General features: G+C 35.9%; 1 protein-coding gene across 2 annotated transcripts in view; it reads left to right on the forward strand.

Moving 5' to 3' along the window:
• Cetn3 (centrin 3) overlaps positions 1–13,750 on the forward strand; it is a 14,065-nt gene extending 315 nt beyond the window's left edge. Inside the window, exons 2-5 of one of the 2 annotated variants that reach the window (XM_010637177.3) lie at positions 1,683–1,821; positions 3,726–3,840; positions 9,352–9,543; positions 13,469–13,750. In XM_010637177.3, coding sequence (XP_010635479.2) covers positions 1,683–1,821; positions 3,726–3,840; positions 9,352–9,543; positions 13,469–13,512 — 490 coding nt within the window. In that variant the 3' untranslated portion in view covers positions 13,513–13,750. The remainder of the gene's footprint in view (positions 1–1,682; positions 1,822–3,725; positions 3,841–9,351; positions 9,544–13,468) is intronic. The other variant, XM_010637178.3, reaches the window with a different exon arrangement.
• The last annotated feature ends 9,913 nt before the right edge of the window (positions 13,751–23,663 follow it).

Consider the following 23,663-nt stretch of genomic DNA (forward strand, 5'->3'; position numbering starts at 1 on the left):
GCCCGGGTGTCCCGCCGGTGACGAGCCCGTGACCTCCGGCGAGGCGCTCCTTGAGGACTTGCCCTGCCGGGGCCCGCTGTGTGAGAGAAAGGGAGCAAAGTGTCGCGAGATTTCCTCTCTGCCTGAGCGCTCAGCCCTGGAGACTCCAGCGTCCTTTCCTCCCTCGGGTCTGGTCCACGGTCCGGCCTTGGGCTCCCTGAATCACCCACAGAATTTGGAAATAACACGAAGCCTGCCCATCTCCCAGAGACTGCTTGACGGTGTCCCCAGAGACCCATTGTAGTTATTTTTTTATTAGTACATATTAGCAGTACATAATAATTACACTCATCGTGCCGAGTTGGTCCATGTACAAACCGTTTCAGTTACTTGAACTGGCCATTCCTTGCCTGGATTTCTTGTTTCATGAGTTTTTTTCTTTTTTAAACCTTTCATTCATTTGCAATCTTGAACCTCTAGATCTGTTGCCCCCTCCCCATCTAGATGTAGTGCCTTAAAGATTCCGTGTAGTTCCTTCCCAGTGGCGAGCTCTAAGAGGTCATCGTTTTCCAAGAACGGGGTCACCGGGTGTGTTCCTGATGTGTCCCCTCTGAGTGTTGGGAAGGGCATGAATGACACCCCAAAATGCCCACGGTTGTACCAAATCTGGTTAAATACGGAAGATCTTCCTCGGTGTTACGTACTGTACCTGTTGGTCACTTTCTAGCCGTCTCTCGTCTTGTTTGGGTACAAGGTCAGAGATCAAAATGATGCTCAATTGTAAATAGTAACACATTCTTGTACAGTTAACTGTACATTTTAAAGTTTAAAAAATTTTTAAGCTTCCAGTTTTCTAAGCTCGTGCTTATACACGTGTTGTACCCTCATTTAAAATCTTGGAGCACTTTTAGATTGGCAGCTCCTCAAACATTGCTGGCTTTGAAATAAATTTTACTTTTTATTTTCTTTACACTTTTCCTAGAGTTTGTTAGAGAAGTTTAACCTACATTTTACACTTTAAGTGAGAATTACAAGACTTCACATTATCATAAAGTTAGGCATGAATATTGTGCACTACTTTTCCTAATATTGGCAGTATGTTTAAGGCCTATTAATATTTTGGCTGATTTGTTAATAGTAATGGAAGAAATTACAAGTAAAGTATCAAATTGTTAGAAATATATAACCTAACATTTTGAATTTACAATGCCAAAATAGTTGATAAATTAGTTGTTAAGGTGATTTTAAGGTAGAAATTTTGAAAATGTAATTATGTGGACTATCAAAAATAAAATGCGTAGTGATTTCAGTTAGGGATTTTAATTTCACTTGGAGTTTTTTTTCCTGTTTTTTTATGCTCTTGTAGAATGATGTGAATAATAAGTATGGGTGCTTTGATTTTTGGTTGGAATTTCTGAAGTAAAAGTTTTTTTGCTCCTAGTTCGAATTTTTTCCACAGTAATACTAGAGGTAAGAAATAAAAAAGGGGGAAGAAGGGGAGTTTAATGCTTATTTCTTTTAATAATAACCTGTAACATTGTTCAGTATTGGGAAGTGCAAAATAATCAGGGCATTGACTCGTAGAGGAAAATTTCTTTTTCTCAAAATATTTTCTTTTTTTGAAATTTAGAAAATCATTTCTTGGTTAATTTGTATAAGACAATTGAATTAAACTGGACTAAAGACTTTTTCTTTGCATTTAGTAGAAGTGATCTTGTGGTAGACAAAACAAAAAGGAAAAAAAGAAGAGAACTGACTGAGGAACAGAAACAAGAAATTAAAGATGCTTTTGAACTATTTGATACAGACAAAGATGAAGCAATAGATTATCATGAGTTAAAGGTAATAATATATTTTAAGATATATATTTCTTATAATGATTTACATTTTTGACACCCTTTAAATATATTTCTAAATAATTATTGTGACTAAATTGGTTTTGGAGCTAGGAAGCAATTTTAAGCACTCCAGTTAGATGCTATAATAAAACTGAATAGAACCCCTAACATGGTTTTTAGGTCTTTATCTCTTGATCATAATGAACATAATTAAAGATTTCAAATTATGGAATTTAAACTGTTCTTATAATATTCTTCTCACTGTTAGATTCTTTTTTTGTGGGTAGCACATACTCTGAAATTCATGAAGTGTTACTTGTTTTTACTCCTTTAATTTTCAACCTATTAATCACAAAGCCTCAGCCTGCCTCCTGGGATACAAACAGTATAAAATGCATGATATTCACATACACTAATGGAGAAAATTGTCAACTTTTCAGGCTTAGAATTATTTAAAAAGATTTTAAAAAGGGAAATTGGTGTGTAGGGTCATATAGGTTCTACATTCAGCAAAGTGAGAAAGATAGCATTTTGAGATTTTAAGTAGCCTTTATGGGTGAATTAAAATGTTTGATACTTTTGGTAACTCTGTAAGGATTTTAAATGTAAGAATTCCAAGACAGGGGTAGATATTAATCAATGACAGTATAAAATGTGTAAAGAAAAACGGTAAGATTTATAATTCTAGCCCTCTCAGTCTTGTAGCCCTTAGCTGTTTTTCCACTCTTTTGGGTTACATTTTTAGTGCTCTATTATGAAGAAACACCCTTCTTAAATTTTTTATTATTAGTCCATATTTGTAGATATAATGATTTACATTTTTGACATTCATCATAGGGAGTTGATACATGTACATAACACATCTTAGTTGCTTTTACTTAGGGCTCTCATTCCAGGAATTCTTCTTTTATAATGTCTCTTCCGTTTGCGCAAGGACAATCTTGGTTTGCAGGTTTGTCTCATAGCTGGAGCTTTCTAAATTGTTTCTCCAGTTCTAGTTCACCTTGTACACCACCATTAGAATAAGATCTTTCTTAAATTCTTTCTATTCATTGCTCATAAACCTTTACTGACTCTTCTTTGCACACTACATAAAGTTCAGATTTCATTGCTTTGCTTTGTAGGGAATGCTCTGTGTGCTTTAACTGCCACGTACTCTTCTCACTGTTGCTGACTGCCGTCTTCCACCTGAACTCTCAGTTCTGTTCACTGTCCCTCCAAACTAATCTTTGTTTCAGTGTTTTATTACCAGTCATCCTTTCTAAATGCCCTACTACTTCTCTTTATTTGTTCATCAAGGAACGGTCAGAATCTCTCCAAATGAGACTGTGAGACTTGGTTAATCAGTAACTTGGCTCTTTCTTGTTAACTGCTAGTAATGAGATACCAAGAAACTCTCTTCTTCTCCCTCTCCTTGTCTTGCTCTGCCCCCTTCACTCCTCTCTTCTCTGTTGTCCCCCCTCCTCCCTCAGTGTCGTAGGCTGTTTCCTGGACCCAGGACTAATCATAGAGGGTCTGAGGGTAATTTTTAGCTTAATGGCTTTACCTCTTCTGTTGTACAGCTTTTTAGAATTTATGCTGCCTTTTTCCCATTTTGATTTTAGTTGCGTGAAAACAAAAAGATAGGTTGGTAAAATGACCTGTGCTTTAAGTCAGTACATTGCATAGTATATTCTAAAAATACTTGCTAATTAGTTGGTAATATAAAAAGGTAAAATATAAGTTTTCTATTTAATTTCTATAGTGAAGAACAACCACACTCATTTTGTTATTTTAGAAATGTTAAACTTGCAAAATAATTATATCTTATTAATATGTCGTCTTTTAAGCTATAAAAATTAAAGAATCAGAAATAATTTCTTTTGTAAAAACAGCTTTCTAATTTGCTTTTCCCTTTTAATCCAAAAGGTGGCAATGAGAGCCTTAGGGTTTGATGTAAAAAAAGCGGATGTACTGAAGATTCTTAAAGATTATGACAGAGAAGCAACAGGGAAGATCACCTTTGAAGACTTTAATGAAGTTGGTGTGTATTTATTTAATAGTCTTTGTAACCAGCAGTTGTTAAGAAATTATACGATTAGTATGTTTTCTTAAAAATTTTCTGAGTTATGGAATTTTGTTATTAAATGGTGATATATAATATGGCTTTTATTTGGGTTTTTTTTTCTTTTTGGTACTTTTTTTTTCCCCATGGTTTTCTTTTTTCTTTTTTTTTTTTTTCAGCTTTAATTGAGTTTATCCTATGGTTTTCATTTTGAAACTTTTTACAGCTTTGCTGTGAGATTTATAGTTTTTCTTTTGTTCGAACAAGGAACTATTGTGTAGCTTCCTGTGGAAAGATGCTTTTCCAAGTAATGTGTGTTTATATTAATGTGTATTAAAACTAAAAAGGGTGAACAAAAATTATTTTCTCTCAGTAAAACAGAAAGTTTGGTATCCTGCTGTTTGGAAAATATTTCCTGAGACCTTTTTGGAATGTAATTTTTGTTGGCAGAGTGGGCAAAGAAGAATCTGATTCTGGTACTTTTGGATGTAGATTAATCATATGACTTCAGGTTGACAGTTCAGGAGGGACTGCGTACTCTGGATGACCTTAATCTCTGAGTACGACCACCTGTCCAGAGTCAGGGTGAGGACAGGATTGTAATAAGGGAGGGAATTGGCTGACTGGAGGCAAGAGAAAACATTTTAGAGACACCTGAAGATGGATGCTTAGTATGGTTAAGTTTTATAGGGTTGTATAGTTGTAGAATTGATTTTGGTGTATTATTTATGGTACATATAGATTAGACTTTTTCAAAGTAGTGAATTCTGGAGGGCCAGAAACACTGGTAACACTTTATATGGGTCATGTTATTTTCAGATATTTAAAAAATTTGGAAACCAATGGAATTATGCATATACACCTCCACACAAACCCCTTATTTTAAATATTCATCAGGAAGCAATATGGGAAGCAAAAATAAATGGCAGTAGATGCACAGAAAATAGATTCACATCATTAGTCATTTTTTTAAAGTCTGAAAGCTCCAACCCAAAGCAGGTGATGGAAGGTAAATAAGTCCAAGAGACAGAAACCATAGCTCAGGAGACCCCCACTTAGGAATTGATGTATCGCTGTTGAGAGAGGCAGTTTGTCGCTTCAGCAAGCATCTTCTTTTTTTTTTCTTTTATTTGTCTGTCCTTGAGAAAGAGAGAGCTACCTTTTTTCTCCCAATACAGATCCTTTGTCTCCTGAGGTTTATAATTGTTTTATGTCAAATACAATTTGGAGCATTTGTAGAAACGAGGCGTTAAGATATGTGGAGATGAAACTTAGGAAAGAACTATACTTAAGGTACATCTGGTAGAATGTAGTACTGAGCACGGGCTACCTTGAAAACAGATAGTGTTGGGTTCAGTTATTGACTTTGTGACTTATTAGCTGTGTAACTTGATCATTCTTCTTTGAACCCCCTTTTCAACTAAAATGGGGATAGGTATAATGACTCATAGGGTTCTTGTGAGAAATAAATCAAGAATATAGTATGTGAGGTCCTTGGAAAAGGGCCTGGCATATAGTAAGTGCTACCAAGTATTTGTTGTTTTTACTTTAAAAAATAGCCTTTATTCTCTTTTTTCTAGTGGCTGGAAATATATATGTATCACTGAGACATAAAAGTTTTCTACTGTGTATATTTTTCTTGTCTTTTTTTTCATACTTGCAGGCTATTTTAAGTGTTATGATCATCATCATCAATAATCTTGCAAAACACTGCCATCTTAAGTGAATACAATTTTAAATTTTCTTATTTTTATTAGCAGTTGAGAGCAGAGTTCCATGATACTTTTACCTTTTCCTGATAACTTATCTTTTCTCTGTTTTCAAAGCAGAAATACTAGGTTGCTCCTAGAATAAAGAGCTATGACAGGATTTGAGGTCTATCTCAAAGACCAACCTTTTGACATAGCTTACTTTAAAAGCTGTTCTTAAGATTGCCTCTTGAGTGTAGTAGCTCTCACAAAGTTATTAGTGTTTGGGGATCAAACAGTCAAGAACTATCTCTATCATTTGCTTATTACTTTTAACTAATAATGGGGCACAGATTAATAGATGTTTTATACTTTGAGACAAATGACTGAATCAGAATATTTGAGCCTTAGTTTTATGTACCAGCCATGGCTGCCTAAGGACATTCTCCTATAAATATTTCCAGATGAAGTCCATCCTTTAATTAGATTTTTCCCAGTACTAAAAGGAAAGCATTAAAATACTTTTCGTTTTAAATCTAGACCAGTGGTGGGGAATCTGCGGTATGTGTGCTGCAGCTGGCTGTTTGTTATTACTACAAAGTATGAAAGTTTCACCATCACTGGTTTAGAGTCAAGGTAGCCTGAAGCTAATGGTAACATAGTGCTTTAGGAATTTCTGCTTTAAGACTAAGATAAATCAAATATTTATATTCATCTATTTTTGGCATATATAATTTATTATTTAATTGCCTATTTAGAATTAAACACTGTAGATTTTCTTTTTTGGTACTGGGGATTGAACTCGGGACCTTGAGCTCGCGAGGCAGGTGGCAGCACCACTGAGCTAAATCCCCAGCCCTAAACACTGTATATTTTCATTTTGCCTATTTTACAAACATGTACTAAGTTTTTTGGCATTAGGTACTGTGCTGATGTGCAGAAGGGAATTAAATGTTGTCAAGAGAGTCTTTTAAGAAGCTTAACAGTTAAGAATAGGTGACAAGTCACGGTACTGTATGGTATAATGTAATTTTGTGCAGGGCAGGAGTTGGTGGACGATAACCGTGGCTGACCTTGGCTGCACTGTGTATAGTGCCACTCTCATTTATGCTATCATGGCAGAATATTGTAGACAGAGATTTGATGACCCCTCTGAAGCCTGCAGCATTTACTCTCTGGCACTTTACAGGAAAGATTGGTCAATTTCTCATTGAGAGGAATGGAAGAAGTCTTTGCAGAGAGGATGTTTGGCTTAGTCTTTTGAGAACGTGACTAGCATTTCCAAGGAGAAGATTGCAAGAGTAGAGAAAAGGTATTCCAGGCGTAGAAAACAGCAACAACAGAGTGGTCCTAGAAGGATGGCCTTGTTCAGGAGTCTTCAGGTAGAGGAAATGGGAAAATGACTGGGAAAGTATATATCAGCCAGATTGGCAGTCTTGCATAATACAAGAGTTTGGATTTGAGCCAGGAAAGAATTGTTGGCTACTTTTAAAGAATGGGATAAGATATGTCTCAGATAATTGATGAGAAGATAGGGGAGGAGGAGGGGAGAAGTGACCGCAGGCAGAAAATACTAGGCTTTTTATGCTGAGGATGGTGAGGATGGAAAGAAAGGAGTTACATTTATGATAAAATAGATCGTGCCTTCAGACTCAGGATCTAATCATTGCTGAGATTTGTGGGACTGAGAATCATTCAGATTTTTCAAATAGAGGAAAGTGGCTGTCATTGCTGCTCTTGTCTTTTGGGTGTGGTCCGGGAATCAGCAAAGAATTCCCATGGCTGTCTTAGAAGGAGTTTGGAGTGTAATGTGATAAGTTTAAAACGAATGTGGTTGGGTAGAACTTCCAAAAGCCGCTGAGAAATAGATTTGACACTTTAGTGATTTTAAATTTATTTTAATGTGATGTTTTAAAATTTACTATATTCCGAAGTGACTTTTAATTTTATAAGATTATTTTGATGAAGTACATTTTTGATTCTATAATTGAATCATTTGAAAACAGTCACATGGACAGAAATTTGGTGTTCCGTGAAATAGATGAGACCCACCTTAACTACTGATATGTCACGGCTTGTTTTTATTGAAAAAAAAGTCTTTAAATTCTACTTTGTAGAAAAGAATAGAATGTGGAGGCGTGGAAGAGTATCACCATAAAATTATTTGCTGGGTAATTTGTTAGTTGTCCAGAATTATGGACATTTATATTCCTAAGAAAAGCCATATTCTAAGGGAGAGTATTGATAAAAGATTATATAGACACATCAATCTGAAATAACTAACAAAGTACTATTGGGATAAGAATTTATACATCTTGGAGCCCCATCTGTTTCCCCAGATCACCCTGTTGCTTCTTAAGCACATTAATACTTTCAGCAAGCTGCTTTTTTGGTTCACCTGTCATGTATATTATTTAATTGGTGAAGAAAATTTCTTAACACTTTTTTTTCCTTGTCCTGCTTTTTTGTTGGGACTAAATTCAAAATAAGTTGAGTGTGAGCCATAGAGTTAAGTGTGGTATTTTATTTCGGTGTTATGGCTGTATATATGCCAATTCCTTTTTGACTGAATATTTATGAGCTTTGGTGATTTGCATACTTTTAGTAATATACTTCAATTAGTTACTTGGAAGGTTTTTTGGATAAATTAATGGATAAAAGAAAAATATTGAATATATGTGTGAATGATTTTACATTAACTTGAATAGGTGCTTGTTCAACCAAATACAGTTGTAACAGCAGCAAAATAATAAATTGTTGGTTACCTGGATTGTATTTTTTCACTTTAGGTTCATTAAGCATTCTAATATCTTCCAGCTAGCAGCAGCTGTAATTTTCTAATGATTTAAACCTCAGGAGCACTGTTACTTTTAATGGTGTAATGAAAAACATAAATACCTTTTCTTACAGAGGTAGAATAGCTTGTAGAATTAACTTCATAGGTATAGTATGTTCAGTATTTTTTCTAATAATTTAAATTTTAAATCACAGAGTTTTACTTCATTTTTGTTATTGTAGCCCTAGATTATAGACTGGCAGTATTGAAAATATGTAAGCTTGCTATATTGTATGTGATTATATTTACAATGCTAAATGTATTAACTACTATTGAGATCTGAAATCACATTTATTCTTAGCTCACGAGTTGTCATCTTGCTGGGCAAAGCGGTTATGAATTTGGCAGGATCTTTCTAAAGGTTTCTTTTGGAGGGTCTTTCTTACTATAATCAGTTGCCATCCTTTTAACCTACTTTCCACAGTTAAGAAAACTGAGACTTTCTTCTAGTCATGAAGATATTAGTGGAATTTTCATCTATGGCTGAGGATTTTGCCTAAAGTGGTGATAGCAGTAATTTTGTTAATTCTTAAGGGTTTTGTTGTTGTTGTCATTGATTGCTTTTAAGCTGGATTATATTTTAGGAAAAATCAGTGTATTAAGTTCAGCTAACACAAAGCCTTTATCTAGTTAGGGGTAATTGTTTTGTTGGTATGTCTCTATACTAAGTCAGAAACTCTTAGACTTATATATGCTTGATGTCTGTGGTGCCTACTACAATTTTTGGTAATATAGTAGACCTTAAAGATGGTATAATCCTTTTCATTTTTGCTTTTATGTGATACAGTTTTGCTTACTCTTACAATGAGACAAATTATTGCTACTAAAAATGTTAAAACTTGAAAGAAGAGTTAAGACTAAATGTTGACAGGTTGAAAGCTTTTATTCTTATTTAATATTTAGTTGATTTCATAAATGAATGCATTTGTGATTATGCAGGTTGTTTAAACTTTTTTTTAACTGTAGTGACAGACTGGATATTGGAAAGAGATCCGCATGAAGAAATACTGAAGGCGTTTAAGCTATTTGATGATGATGATTCAGGTAAAATAAGTTTGAGGAATTTGCGACGTGTTGCCAGAGAACTGGGAGAAAATATGAGTGATGAGGAACTTCGAGCTATGATAGAAGAATTTGATAAAGATGGTGATGGAGAAAGTAAGTTTTGCATAGAACATATTTTCTAAGCACCCCCAATGAAATTTTCTAATAGCAAATGACTTTCAAGACCCTTTGCAAAGTGCCTTCTTTTTTTTTTTTTTTTTTTTTTTTTTTGAGAGGTGGTCTTACTGTGTTGTCTGGTCTGGTTTTAAACTCTTGGGCTCAAGAGATCCACCTGACTCTGCTTCCTGAGTAGCTGGACTGCAGGCATGTGCCATCATGGCTGACTTTAAGCTATCACTTTTTAGTCAGTGTGGTGGTCATCTTTTGACTTTTTGTTTAAATATTTCACAAGTTTGATTTAGAATGAAGCATCTTTAAAACTGACCCTCCAGATTATAATATGAATTGCCATACTTCAAGAAGTATTTTGCTTTGCTCTGAAAATGCAACATCAAAATAACAGGCACTCAGAATTTTAGACTATAATCCCTTTCCCCTCTACCTTCTTGTACTTCTCCCCTTCAGATGTTTTTAATCTGTTCGTTCTTCATCAATTGCTACTGTCCTAATTCTGGCCCTATTTTCATAGGAAAGTTCCAGTAGCCTTACTTACTCTCTCCTGCCTATTAAACAAGCCCTGTTCTGTTGCTGACTGGTGCTACACAGTGATGGAGGCAGGTGTGCTCCCTGCCCTTACTTAATCTGACAGCCTTTTCTTGCCTTCTGGGCCTGGAAGTCTCTAATGTGTTTCGCCCTCCTTCTGTGGGTAGTGTTCATTTCCTAAAATGCAGGTCCTGTGATGTCATTCTGTGTTTAAACATTTAGAACTGCAGAGCAGTGTGCAGAGCCGTCTGTGATCTGTCCCACCTTAGCTACTTTGGTTTCCTACTGTGTTCTTTGCTTTGCTGTTTGAACCTTTACCTCCAGTGAGTTGTGCGCTGTTACAAAGCACTTGTATCCTGAAAGTGTTTTTGATTTTCTGCCTTTCATCATGCTGTTCCTTAATTTTAGAGAGCTCTAATTACCAATTTCTGTCTGCTAAAATGTTATTTATTTTCCCAGGTACACTTTAAACACTATCTTTTTCTCAAAAGCCTCCCCTAATGATGTGTGTATGAATTACTGGCTTCCATTGAGGGCTTATAGCATTTAGAACAACAAACTGCCTTGATTCTTTTGTATACTTAATATGGATTCTTTGGGCTGCAAACCAAGCTGTGTTGAGAGATATAAACTGCAATCTTTTTACTAACCTACTAAAGATCGTAAAATTCTGCTGCTTCTTTTGTGGGCTTTAGTAATTCATCTGCTTTTGTGAATTGTTCATGCTGTTCAGTTTTTAGGAGTAACACTTTCAATAAATTTGGATATTGAATAGTATGGTAGATGTGAAGTTTAAATAGGTAACAGGTATACAGTACCACAAGATAGACATAAAGCCATGGCACTAATGTATAATATATGAAATATGTAGAATAAAGTACATAATACCTAGTATGTCTTTTTGGATAAACAAAAGCAGCATTTAAAAAGCAGTGGTGGATCACTTTTAATTAATGATAACATTTATTTAGCAATTACTGTGTGTTAGATCTGTACTTAGAGTATAAATCTTTAACAAAACATAAGTATTTTTTTTCAATTTAGGATAGTATGGCTCTGTTACACTGTTAAAATGATTTTTAGTGAAATCATTCTAGGGCAGGTTTTAGGATGTTTTTCTTGAGAATATACTCTTGCTCCCAGATACATTCTTGCTGCCTCAAACTAGATTGCCTAAATTTTTGTTAAAAACTTTATTTATTTAAACTTGTTTAAAACTTAGGCGCACAAGGGCTGGGGATTTAATTTAGCTCAGTGGTTCTGTGGCCTGCCTTGCAAGCGCAACGACCCAAGTTCAATCCCTGGTACCAAAAAAAAAAAAGCAAAAAACAAAAAACAAAACTTAGGAGCACAGAAGGGTCATAGTTTTCTAATGCATTGCAGCATGCTCCAGTGCAGAGGTTGAAGATCACTGTTACTGTCTAAGATCCCATAGGGTAGTGCGTGAGTGTGTAGACCTTGCCAGGCCTGCATTGTGCCTCTGAGTGTTTAATACTGAGCACCTGGACTCCTGGTTCCCTGTCAGAGTCTGGACAGCTCATTTTTCTTAGCCCACACTTTCTTTTTGCTAGGTGAACACAACCCTCTCTGTAATTGTGTTTCTGATGGTCTCTTCCACCCTAGCTCTCTTTCCAAATCTTGTATCTTTATTTCAGAGTTCAAATCATGATTTACGGTACTTATGCCTACATTTTTCTCATTAATAGTAATTTTTCCCACTGTGATGTATTTTTCAACATTGTTTCATCTGCAAATCATAGGTCACATTTTGTGTTGCATGACATTTATTCTGTTTCAGGTGTAAAACTAACATAATTTTTGTAATTAGTTTTCTGTGTTTTTTTTGGTAGTATGTTTTCATTCCCAATATGCATGTTTTATCTCAACATTTTTAATTGATTTATTCTTTTCTTATGAATAGTGTCAAATATGGAGAAAAATTAAGACTTCTACAGTGAACACCATAGTATCTCTCCCCTAGATTCAGTAATTAATATTTTACTGTATTTGCTTTAATCTAGGGAGTATATTTTTTCCGAACCATTTTAAAATAAACTCGCTATGTTTATATATCAAGAGCTTCACACCTTATATTTTGGCATACATTTACAAGGAAGGAAGATATTATCCTTCAGAACTGTTAGGTGTATGGTTGTACCTAAGAAAATTAACAATAATTTTATAATTTCGTCTGTCTTCGTCCTCCCTTTGATTCACATATATCACATAACAGGAACTATGGTGTCTGTTTTGCTGTATTCACACCACGCCTCGTGTGGTGTTGGCATTCACTAGGCACTTACAGATATTTGGTTGGAGTGTTTTCATATACTGCCACCTAGGATTTAAGAGAGTTAGAAACAGCCTAAAACACCATCCCACCATAGTTCAGAGTTTTCAGATTGAAGAAAAGGAGATGCAGCAGAAATGTTCTTTGTAAAGCTGTGACGAGAAATCAGGTCTTTCTCTCTCACAGAGTGTTCTTTTACTGTCATCAGAATTATCATGTAACACTGTGGAATGAGAACTCTTTAGTCCTGGGGCCCTTTTATAAACTCATCTGTTTTACATGAAGAAAGCATTCTTTTCTGAACACTTTAATTGATGTCTGTATTGCTTTTTAAAAATTATATTTAATAAGATTGTCCAATTTTGTATTCTAAGTTGCTGTCTTAAATATTATGCTTTGTAAATTGGAGGCTTTTACTGAATTTTATATGTAATTTGGTAAAATCATTATTTCCTGCATTTGGATCTATGTCTTATAGTTGCTTTTATGCACACTAAAATGTGTGTCTTTTTAAATTGCCCTTTCTATCAATACTTTTGAGCTGTGGTGACTTGGTTTCAATTATTTTTTTCTTTGAAGTAGACTTTTAAATATATAACAATTTTAAAACAACAGTTTTATTTTTTTTCTAACTGTAACCTATTTTTATTCTTTAGCATTCTGATTTACATATACGATATGTTTAAGATTACTTATGAAGGAAAGGCTGTTAAATGAACTAGTAGAATAAAAATCATACAGAGGGGTTGTTTACTTACCACATTAAAAATGTCACACTTTTAAAACTCTTTTGGGAAGTGTGTACAAATGTTATGACTTTTGTGGTAACATACATTATCATGTCTTTTCCACAGTTAATATTATAGAATACTAATTTATAATGTTTATCACATTTTGTTTTTGCATTCACGAATTTCTGTTTAATAAACACATTAAGCTTTCTAACAAAGACATGTAAAAAGACTATGTTTTATTAAGAATTTTATACAATATACAATTAAAAATAGTGAGAAATGGTAGTTGAAAATTTCTCTAAAGAAATAAAGTCTGTGTATTTCTGACTGTTACTTTTTTTTCTTACCACAGTAAATCAAGAGGAGTTCATTGCTATTATGACTGGTGACATTTAAAGAATTCCAAGGATAAACACTAAGAATATTGCAGTTACCATCTTAAATTCTATTTTTGTGCCTGGAGCCATGTTAAAAAAGAAACCAGCTGAATTCTTTTTTTCCAGAAGGACCAAAACTAAACATCTTATGTGTTTGTATGTACTACCGTTAAGTTTCTTTGTATGAACAGTGTTGTTAGTATTGAAATAGTTTAGCTTTGTATTTATAATGTGGGTTTTATATAAAGTTTTTAAAAATCAAATCATTTGTATATATTCTTTGGAGGTTTTTTATTTAACATTAGTCCTCACTTTTATTTTGGTGTACACATTTTTCAGACTTTCATTAATAAAATGCTTATTTTATTAGTATTTTAAAGTTTGGTAAATTTCCTGTTTTATTTTGATTTCTAATATTTATTAATCTTCAATAAAATATTTGTGAAACATTTTCTTTATACACTTGTACTAGTTTCTAAAACAGGAACTGAAATAAAAATTGCAGTAGAATAGCAAATTTTTCATTACCTATGATTTTATCAAATTTGACCTATGTTTGAATACAAGATGACTCAGTATAAGTCTAATTCCTTTTTAAAAGCTATGCCTTTAGGTTGGAGGGAATAAGCATTGTGTATATAGGCCTACTTACCCTCTTGTGTTGTTTTAGAATTCTTAACAGATATGATAGTTAAATCTGAATATTTCCTCAAACTAATTGAATGAATATAGTTTGACTCATTAACTTCTTGACAGATGTAAATTTTGAAATTTTGATCTGTTAAAGTAATGATGAAACTAGTAAGCCACAGAAATAATTTAAGGCTGTTTTACCCATATAAGTGAAAATCAGTTACTCCTCAGGAAACAGTTGAAGTAACTTTCCAGGTATTGATTGCTGCTCTCTTCTGCTGCGAAAAGTGTATACTGGGAGGAAAACAAGTGATCCTAGAAGCCAGGTCACAGGAAAATGAAGCTTCTACACCAGTCCTTCACTGTTAATACCATTCCTGGTGGTGTGAACCATCGGGAAGAAAGTTGTTGATTTCAGTGATCCTTCTTTAAGCTTTGTATTTTAAATATAATATAACTCGAGGCAGTTTAAATGCTGTGAGCTTCCCAGAGTGTTATACTAAGTTATTCACCTGAGATTTAACAGAAAATCAGTAAGGAATGATAGACAGTAGTAGTATTTCAAAGTTACTGCAAAAGCAAGTTAATTGTTCACTTACAGTAAAACTTCATGTTAGCATGAAGTCAGAGCTTACAGTAGGAACTCCTCAGCGCCACATTGACATTGAAGCTTAACTTTTTATTACTCTTACTGATGAATTGCCTTCTGTGTCTTGATAATGAATTATATTGATGTCTAGGAAAAGGAATAAAGTAAATCTTGGTTTGCTAATCTACCACTTTATTGGAACAATAACTAAAGCTACTTTTGCCACCTACAGAGATACTCTCTATCTTTAATATAAACACTTTCTCCTTGGGATGTCAGTTTTATTCTGCTCTAAACCATGGGTGAGGAAAAGTGCTCACCTAGGTCCTTGATGTAGGAAGTTTGTATTACAGTAGGCTGTGAGTTACTCTCAGGTCACTTCCTAGTGTCAATAATCAGTAACCATGGAGTTGAAAGCTGATAAAACTGGCTGGGAAAGGTGGAAATATGGAGAAAGGAGTGAGTTTCCTATAAAGGGGGAGATTTGTCTTGTTTATCATGAAGTGGGGGAAAACGAACATGTCTAGTGCATTGCTGCTCTGCTGTCCTGGTGAGCTTTGCCTGCTTGATACTTATCTACTAAGTTCTTTAACTTCAGCGTTGTCATAAGCCCGTAGAACCTACCTTCTAAAGTGACATGCTTCAGAGCAGCTCTTAAGACCTATCGACTGGTGGGTAGGTAGTGGGAGGGGGAGTTGAAAACAGGCATTTAATATGTGGTACTACTGTAAGAGATAAGGGAGAATCAAAGGGTTATTCGTACTCTCACACCTTCAGTACTTCTGTGGCCACCAACTCGTATTGCGTGACGCAACTCAATTGTACCCCATCTCTAGGACTCTGTAGGATCCAAAGGATTGCTTAGTCCCACATGATTGCTGCCCATTTTAGATGGAAATTAAGTCTCAGGTTGTCGCCCATGCTTCTGAGAGGTGGTAAATTGGAGATTACCACCTTCCCTCCTCCCCTCCTTGGGTCCCATTAATTTGCTACGATGGTTCTCAGAACTCAGGGAAATACGTACAAGGTCGTTACACAGGCTACTGAAGAGCATACACATTACTGGCCAGATGAAATAGGGCGAGGTGTGGGGTAAAGGGTGAGGAGCTTCCAGCCCTCTCCTACTCACACCGCCCTCTAGGCACTTGTGTTCAAGGATTCAGAAGCTCTTGGAACTCCATCATTTTGGGTTTTAAAGAAGGCTTCTTTAGGTACCATTGATGACAACATCAGCCATGGGTGATTTACTTAACTTTAAGTCCCAGACCCTCCCTAGAGGTGGGGGGTTGTAGCAGACACCCCTGCCAGTATTAGCAGGCTGTAGTGGCACAGGCTTCTTGCCCCTCCACAATTCAGCTGTGTTTCATTGGAAGTAGTCCCATCAGCTAAGTTCACTTCCAGCCAAGGTCACCTCGGCTCCAGCTAAATTCCTCCTTTCTGAATTAACCGTTTGTTCTCTTCAGCAAAGATATGCTTGTGCTTTCACTCTGCAGTCCTGCCTGCGTGGTACTTGTTATCAGCAGGTGTCCCAAGGCCTGCCCACTCTCCCTCCTCCCATGCTTGTAATGAGTGAACACTAGACGTCCTGGAAGTCCTTTGTCTTTGCTGCCCAGAACAGCTGAGATCAGCCCAAGACTGTTTCTCTCAAGTCTGTCTGTCTTTATTTCCCACCTTCCTATCTTGCTGACATCATACTGACTCACAGGAGACTGAGACCCATGGCCAGGTTTTTCAGTAACATCTCTTGTCCCTTTTCCTGTTCCCTATAGAGGGTGGGACGGAACTTTCGGCCCTCTAATCACAGGGATGATTTTCAGTGGTACTGTAGTTAGAATGTAGACCTGTTCCTCTAGTGATGCTGGTAGGAACAAATGTGCAGGATTCCCCCACGTCTTCCCTTTCTTCTCTCAGTTTTACTGGTGAAGTCCATTAAGAAATTGAGCCGAGAGCCTGGGATTTAGCTCATTGGTTCCACCGCCTGCCTCGCAAGCACAAACACAAGGTCCCAAGTTTGATCCCCGGTACCAAAAAAAAAAAAAAAAAAAAAAAAAAAAAAAAAAAAACGCTGGCAGAGAAGAAAGGTAGTTTTCATGGCTGCAGCCCTTGTATTACATATTTGAACACAGGATGGTGTGTTATGAGGAGAAGAGAGGTTCAGTCATCTTTCGTTGTTTGAATAGGTTACTTTTGACAGTGAAAGGATTCCTTCTTCACTGACAGGTAAGCTGTCATTTATATTGAGACAGTAGGTATAAATGAACTGTCAAGGCAAACGAGCAAACCGGGTCATATGGCCACTCAGTCTCTGGGAATAGTGATAGGGAAGATGCATATTTTAATCTGAACTCTTTGGGGTGTATCCTTTCTGTCTTACCACACAAGAAAACACATTTGGAGGACATAAGGTAACAGGCAGTGACTAAACTGGGTTTTGGTCCCCAGCTTTCTCCCTTCAGTTAGGAGTCTATCATAAGTACTAGGCATTATTTTATTCTTAATGGTAACTTTTGGAGACTCTCAGTGGGGGATCAGAGCTTTAAAACCACAAAACATGAAAGATTTGGGGATTCAGAACCTTGGCAGCAAAACATTTATCAAACACTGATGGCTAAGTTTGCATAGTATTTATTGTATCATATATTATTCTGTATTAGTTAGTGTATACTAGCAGACCTCTGGAAACTTAGAGTCTTACTCTACACTTTTATAGTCATGGAGGCAACATTGAGAACTGGACAAGTTTAGAAGAGAAGACATTAAAAATACAGTGTTAAGCAAACGCTGATAAATTGCATATTGTTCAACATTTAGAAGGCTTTCATTTGAGAATAAAATTTAGGAAAAAAAATTTTTTCCAGTTAATCTTTGTAGAGATGATTTTAGGAGTTATTCAGAAAGAAACTTGGTGTTGTCAGCAGGTTTGGGCAAGGGAATGTATTAAATACAGGACATATAACTTATTAAGTTATTTTATGATAATTACCCAGAAAGTCAAATGTAAAGGGGTGAAAGAGATTAACCCCACACTAGAAGCCCAAAACATTCAGCTGAGGGCCTGGATCCCAGCAGCTTCCCACACAAGTCCAGCTAAAGGCTTAGAGTCCAGGGCAGCGTCCTCCTGGAGTCCAGCAGTGCCCTAGAGCCCACGGCAATGTCTCACGCTTGTCCGTCTAGAGGATCTGCACCGGGAAGGCCCAAGGCCAGCGGTGGAAGCCAGAAAAATATGTGCTCGTGAGATGAAGGATCTGTGCCACCAGGATGAGGGATCCACATTGGAGCCAGGAGGTGATGCTCACGGTAAAGGTCACAGCTCCCCTGATGAAAGCAACAGCCATTCCCTGAGTTCCTCCTCCGATGAGAACAGCCAAGTTCCATCCCCAGCAAGCTTCTAGAAAATCAACAGGCAAGATCTTCCCCTCCAGTTCTCTTTTTATGGTTATCGGTAACAATCTTCAGGTGGATCCTCCACACCCAGACCATGCTGATTCAGTTCAGTTGAGCGTCACAAGTTGACCATCAGTCAATCCACTACACTTGCGTTTAGGAGCATGGTAAAAGGTGAGTGGGAAGGTCTTTGAAACATTCATCCAGGGAAGAGGAGGGAGCAAGCTTAATGGACCTAAACCCGACAGCTAAAGCACAGCTCTGGTAGGTCACAGAGGGGTGCAGTAGTTTGAGGGAGGTCAGCAGAATTCTGTTTAATAGTAGGATTGGGAATTGCTCAGAATTTGAGTGGGAGGAAATCTCAGAATGAAATCATCTAGGGTGGGTGCTTAGTTAAACCTTGGGAGATCTCAGGCAAAATAGGCCCCTCTCATGGAATAGATTTTTAGTTGGAATAGGCAATTTACTTACAATTCCTATTTGAATTTAGTAAATGTTATAGTGGAAGCATTCATTGAGAACTTTAGCCCAAATAGTATGAAAATTTGCCAAGCGAAATTTGAAAGTAGTAAAACCAAGTCTGGTTGATTTGACATACGCTTATGTTAAATTTACCTCTGTGAGGTGTACTCTACATATTACAGTATTACCTAATTGCTTGCAAAATCCAAATTGTCTTTTCCATTAAAACTTTGGAAACCTGTATGTTTTGTGCCATTCTGAACCTAGGTAAAATATTTTTTCATTAAATGATGATTTTAGGAAGATTACTGACATTTTATGGAATCAAAGATCAGCAGGGTCACTTCCATTTTATACTTAATTAAAATATTTAAAAATAGATTTTCTTTATTCCACAATAAAAGAAATCAAGGATACTTAATAGAATCCCTGGAGTCCGACATTTCTGATCTTAATATGCTTGTAACATTTGTCCAAGGCGCCACTGTGTTCTCTGAAAAGAGTGATCATTTTCTCTGTATGGCATTACCGTAGACTGCCTGTCCCCAGGGTCTTCCGAAAGGTCTATGTAAGCCTGACAGCAAGGAAACACGAGCTGCTGTAGAACATAAATACTGGTGACTTTATTGATGAAAGCCTACCTTGGATAGATGGCTCTTTCCAGTAAAAATCACTCAGTCTACATCAAGTAAATGCTAAGTGATAAAAATATTTCCAAATCATGTTTCCTACCATTGAGAGCCTCCATAAATTTAACAGCAGGTTAAAGGTTTGTGTACAGCCTGCTGAGAAGCAATCTTTCATTATAAAATATGAATTTGGATTGTTTTGAAAGTTCATGCATTTATAGTCTCTGCCAAACAGATACAAGTAGATGTAACCAGTAGATATAGATGTAGGTCTTTAAGCAAGACCTATAATTTCTTTGTCATTTTCTATTTGCTTTCATTTTCTATTAAGATTAAAAATGTTCAATTAAATCTGAGTAACTGTCCAAAGCTAAACTCACCAGAAGAGATTTTCTTATACCAGTCTTGCCGAGTGGTAATTGTTGCTAAACTAAGTCCTAAGGGATGGTGTGACATTTTTCCACGTTGGCAATAAAAACAGAATAGCTCTCAAAAGCGGTGGGGGAAAGCAGGAAGATTTGGATTCTAAGAGTTTTTTTTTTTTGTTTTTTTTTTTGTAAAAGAAAAGTATTCAAATGTAGCGGGTTGGTTTTTACTACGGGAGCAAACATTAAAAGAAAAAAGAACCAAACTGGGAAAGATTTTTAAAAACTAGAAAAGTAAAAATCTGTTGTAACTACCATTTGGTTTTGGGAGAAATGAAAAGGATTATATTTATGAAAATGTTTTGCAAATTGCAAACGTTATGTGAAAACAATTGTTTTAATTGGGTTTGTTTTGTAGTTTGAATTATTGGCCCATGGGCCTAACTGCAGCTTCACACTGAAAGAGCTGTGCTCTCCAGGGTCCCCAGGGGACTCTTTAGTGTACCCAGACACAGGGAGCGAGGCAAATGCTTGGGGGTAAATACTAAACTCAGATTAGTTTCTTTGGTGCATTTATAAACAGGTAAGCAAGCCAAATGTTCAGTCCATTGGGAGGAAATAGGATCGTAGCCTGCATAAATCGTAGCCTGTTAACATTTGGTTGAAATAAGCTTAAAAATCACGATTTATATTTAAGCTTAAGTCATTAGGGCAAAATATTTTTAAAAAAATTGTCAAAAGCTAATCTTGCTTCCTAGCATCTATTAGGGTCTCCACTTACAAAGGGTCAATTCATATATTTTAAAAAAACATAGAAAAGGCAATTTTAAAAAACAATTCTTAATCTTATTTGTAAGTTCGTGTGTTTTTTTCCCAAATAAAGATTTGTATAGAAAACTTCTTCAGCACATATACAGTAAGGTCGTTAAATTAGAAACAGTAGATCACAAACCAGACAAAGGAGGGAATAGCTAAATATAGAAACAGCCTTAGTGATGGGGTCAAATGGAAACGTTTTCAGATTAACTGTGATTGAGTAGACACAGTAGACACCGGAGACAAGGCCGACTTGTGGGTCAGCGGGTGCTGCCTCCTGCCTCTCTCTTTCCCATGTGTCCTGTAGGACTGGAGATGCTACGTGTTAACTATGAGTCTTTGAAGAGCGGGTAGGAACAAAGGAGAAGCTCCAAGCACTATGGGGGAGGGAAAAGGCTAGGCCTCTGTTGTGTCTTAGCATTGTTAAGTCTGTCCACTGGCCAGTGTGTTCCTGTGTAATCAAGAATCATGTCCCAGGAGTCCAGGCCGAGGTAAGAGATGAAGGCCTAGTGAAAGAGAGTTGAATGTGGAATATGGCTTATGGTATTGGTGTAGAAGTTTCCTGAATTGTTAATTAACTCTCATACTCATTGGCTCCATGACACAGCTCATATGCTTAGAGGAACATGAAATCAAAGGGACCAAGGTTGCTATCATGTTTGACCTGGTATCTTTACACGTGGTTTGGGATTTTGATGAATTAGGAACTGAGGATCACACACCCATATTGATCGTGGCTAAAGGAGTCCCAAACTTCGGGGAAGCCAGAGGTTTAGGGTCGATGTGGGGAACTGTTGAGTGGTAGTGGGACACTGAGGGCAGAGAGAAGACCACCAAATAGTTATCGCCTCTGGGTGCAGGAGAATTGCAATTCTACAGTCTAATCTTGGATGTTTTGAAATTTCTAGGACTCTTAGGTTATGAGAAACAGTTTAAAACAAAAAAGTTTCATCTAAATGTCAGTTTTTGCCCTGGTTGACATGGCTTGAACATTGCTTTTCAAGAGGGCGCAGAAGGAAATCTGAGTTCTGTACTGTTAGGAAGTGATTTGCTCCTGGCTGGGACCCCACTGACGACACTGGGTGGGGACATGTAGTTCTGCTTTCATTTCAAGAACTTCTTTTTTCATTCACGCGTAGAAGTTGGCACACATTTCTCCCATCATCACTTGATAGGATATCAGCTAATGTAACCTAACAATGCAAATTGTACCTTTTGGCACTTGAATATGGAAATATTCTTGCGAGTTTTCAGTGAACAATGCTTGCTCTTTTCTGTCTAAGGAGCTGTTTGCCTTGTGTACATGAATAGATACAGACAAATAAGAGGAATCATTAGCTAGAGCCTTGTAATCTGTGAGCATAATTTTAAAAAGCTTCATTATATTGCATGTTCAACTTTGTTAGTCTTTTATCAACCAAAACTTTGTTTTGAAGGTTCTTTTTCACAGAAAAGGTTTTGATTCCTGCAATTATGAGTATTAAGTACAAATGTACACTCAGAGAATCTGACAGTCTCCAGACCTCCTAGCCACCACCTTTAATCAGCCAGTTTTTCTTGATAGAATTTCCTTCTTCATTTCTTCAGGGAAGAACGTCTCATAAACCAACTGCTCAGATTAGAGCAGTGATTTGCAATGGCAGGAAAAATAGGACAAATATATTTTCAGTCTCCACCAGGGGGACCTATTACTGCAACTAAAAAATGGAATCAGAATACGCATTTCAGAAGACATTTACATGCTATTATAGTTTTTATTTTTTAAAGTGCATATACTTGCTTAAAAATGCTCATATTCCACATAGTTGTATTTTGCACAATTTTATTTTACATCATGTATCATTAAAATGTGAAAATAAAGAAATAAGACTTTTTTACTTGCTATGGATACGCTTTTTAAGTAGAATGAGATGAAAATATAAATTCAAAGTATATAAAAATAATTTATTTCAAATAACTACAGGATTGCCTACATAAAGCATGAAAAAACCTTTTAAAACATTGTTCTAAATTTTGCTAATTTAGTATATTTTATTTTTTACTCCTAGACTTCAGGATTTAAAGGCTTACAGTTTTTTTTTAAACAATTTCATATGATCATATTTAAAATCACAAAGTAAGTAAATTATGTTATCAGAAAAAGTAAGTAAATCTATCTTTTTGCCTCACTTCTGGTTGTGAGTACATTTGCTTTTAAGCTTTCAGACTATACATGCTTTCTTAGGATCAAGTACTAGTCTATTCATTGAAACTCGTATCTCTTAATATTCCTTAATGGTTCAATTATTCTCTTTACAGGAGCTCTATAATTTTCTGCATTCTAGATATTTTTACCTGATATATGTCTACACCCTTCCTGATTAGAAGTAATTTAATTAATGATCTCAGTGATCAATAGTTCATAAATGTTCTGGGACAGATGTTACTGTCCCCATTTTTCAGATAAGGAGATGGAAGGCAAAAATGGTTACTTGGCAGATGTAATGCTTTCTGCCATGTGATTCTAAGCCCAATATTCTTTCCAAAATACACAGTTGATTTTTAACATATCCCAGACATAGACTAACCATTGTTCTGAGCACATTTCTTCAACCTAGACTAGACCCGTGAACTCATAATTTGAGTGCGAGTGGGCATTTGTCCCAGATTTGCTCTTCTGTATGAGAAATGCTGTGCCCTGGATGATTTCCATTGTCCTTAATAAATATCAGCACGTGGTATTTTAGAGGTAGCAAGAAATATTTTTAAAAATTTTGTAATTTTATATTTGGCAATGTAATGATGTTTTTGAATGTCTGCTTACGGGCTTACACACATAAACACCATTTTTCTTCCAAAGGAAAAGGATTATGTCTGTTAGGAAGTACAGACTGCAGCTGAAGCATAATGAAAGAAAAAGTATCATAAATATATGAAAAGTTCCACTCATAATAAGAGAAATGCAAAATGAAAAGTATATTTGACACTATTTTTACTTCTTCAATTATTATTATGATATATGTTGTTGAGGGCTTGAAGTAATGAAATAAACAAATCAGACATTCTTTTACTATTGTGGCTAAATATTGGTATATGTTCCGGGAGGACAGTTGGTAATATCTATAAACACACCACCTGACCCAACATGTATCTTGAAATTTAGCCCATGTATATACTTGAACACAGGCAAAATTAATTATGTCCAAGACTATTCATTGTAGGTTTGTTATAGCAAATATTAGAAACAAATCAAATAGCCTTCATAGGAAGTTGATCAAATAGAATACTATTAAAACTACTAAGCAAGCGCTCC

The sequence above is a fragment of the Fukomys damarensis genome, unplaced genomic scaffold (genome assembly GCF_012274545.1).
Source record: "Fukomys damarensis isolate Sample0158 unplaced genomic scaffold, DMR_v1.0_HiC HiC_scaffold_3, whole genome shotgun sequence".
Lineage (NCBI taxonomy): Eukaryota > Metazoa > Chordata > Mammalia > Rodentia > Bathyergidae > Fukomys > Fukomys damarensis.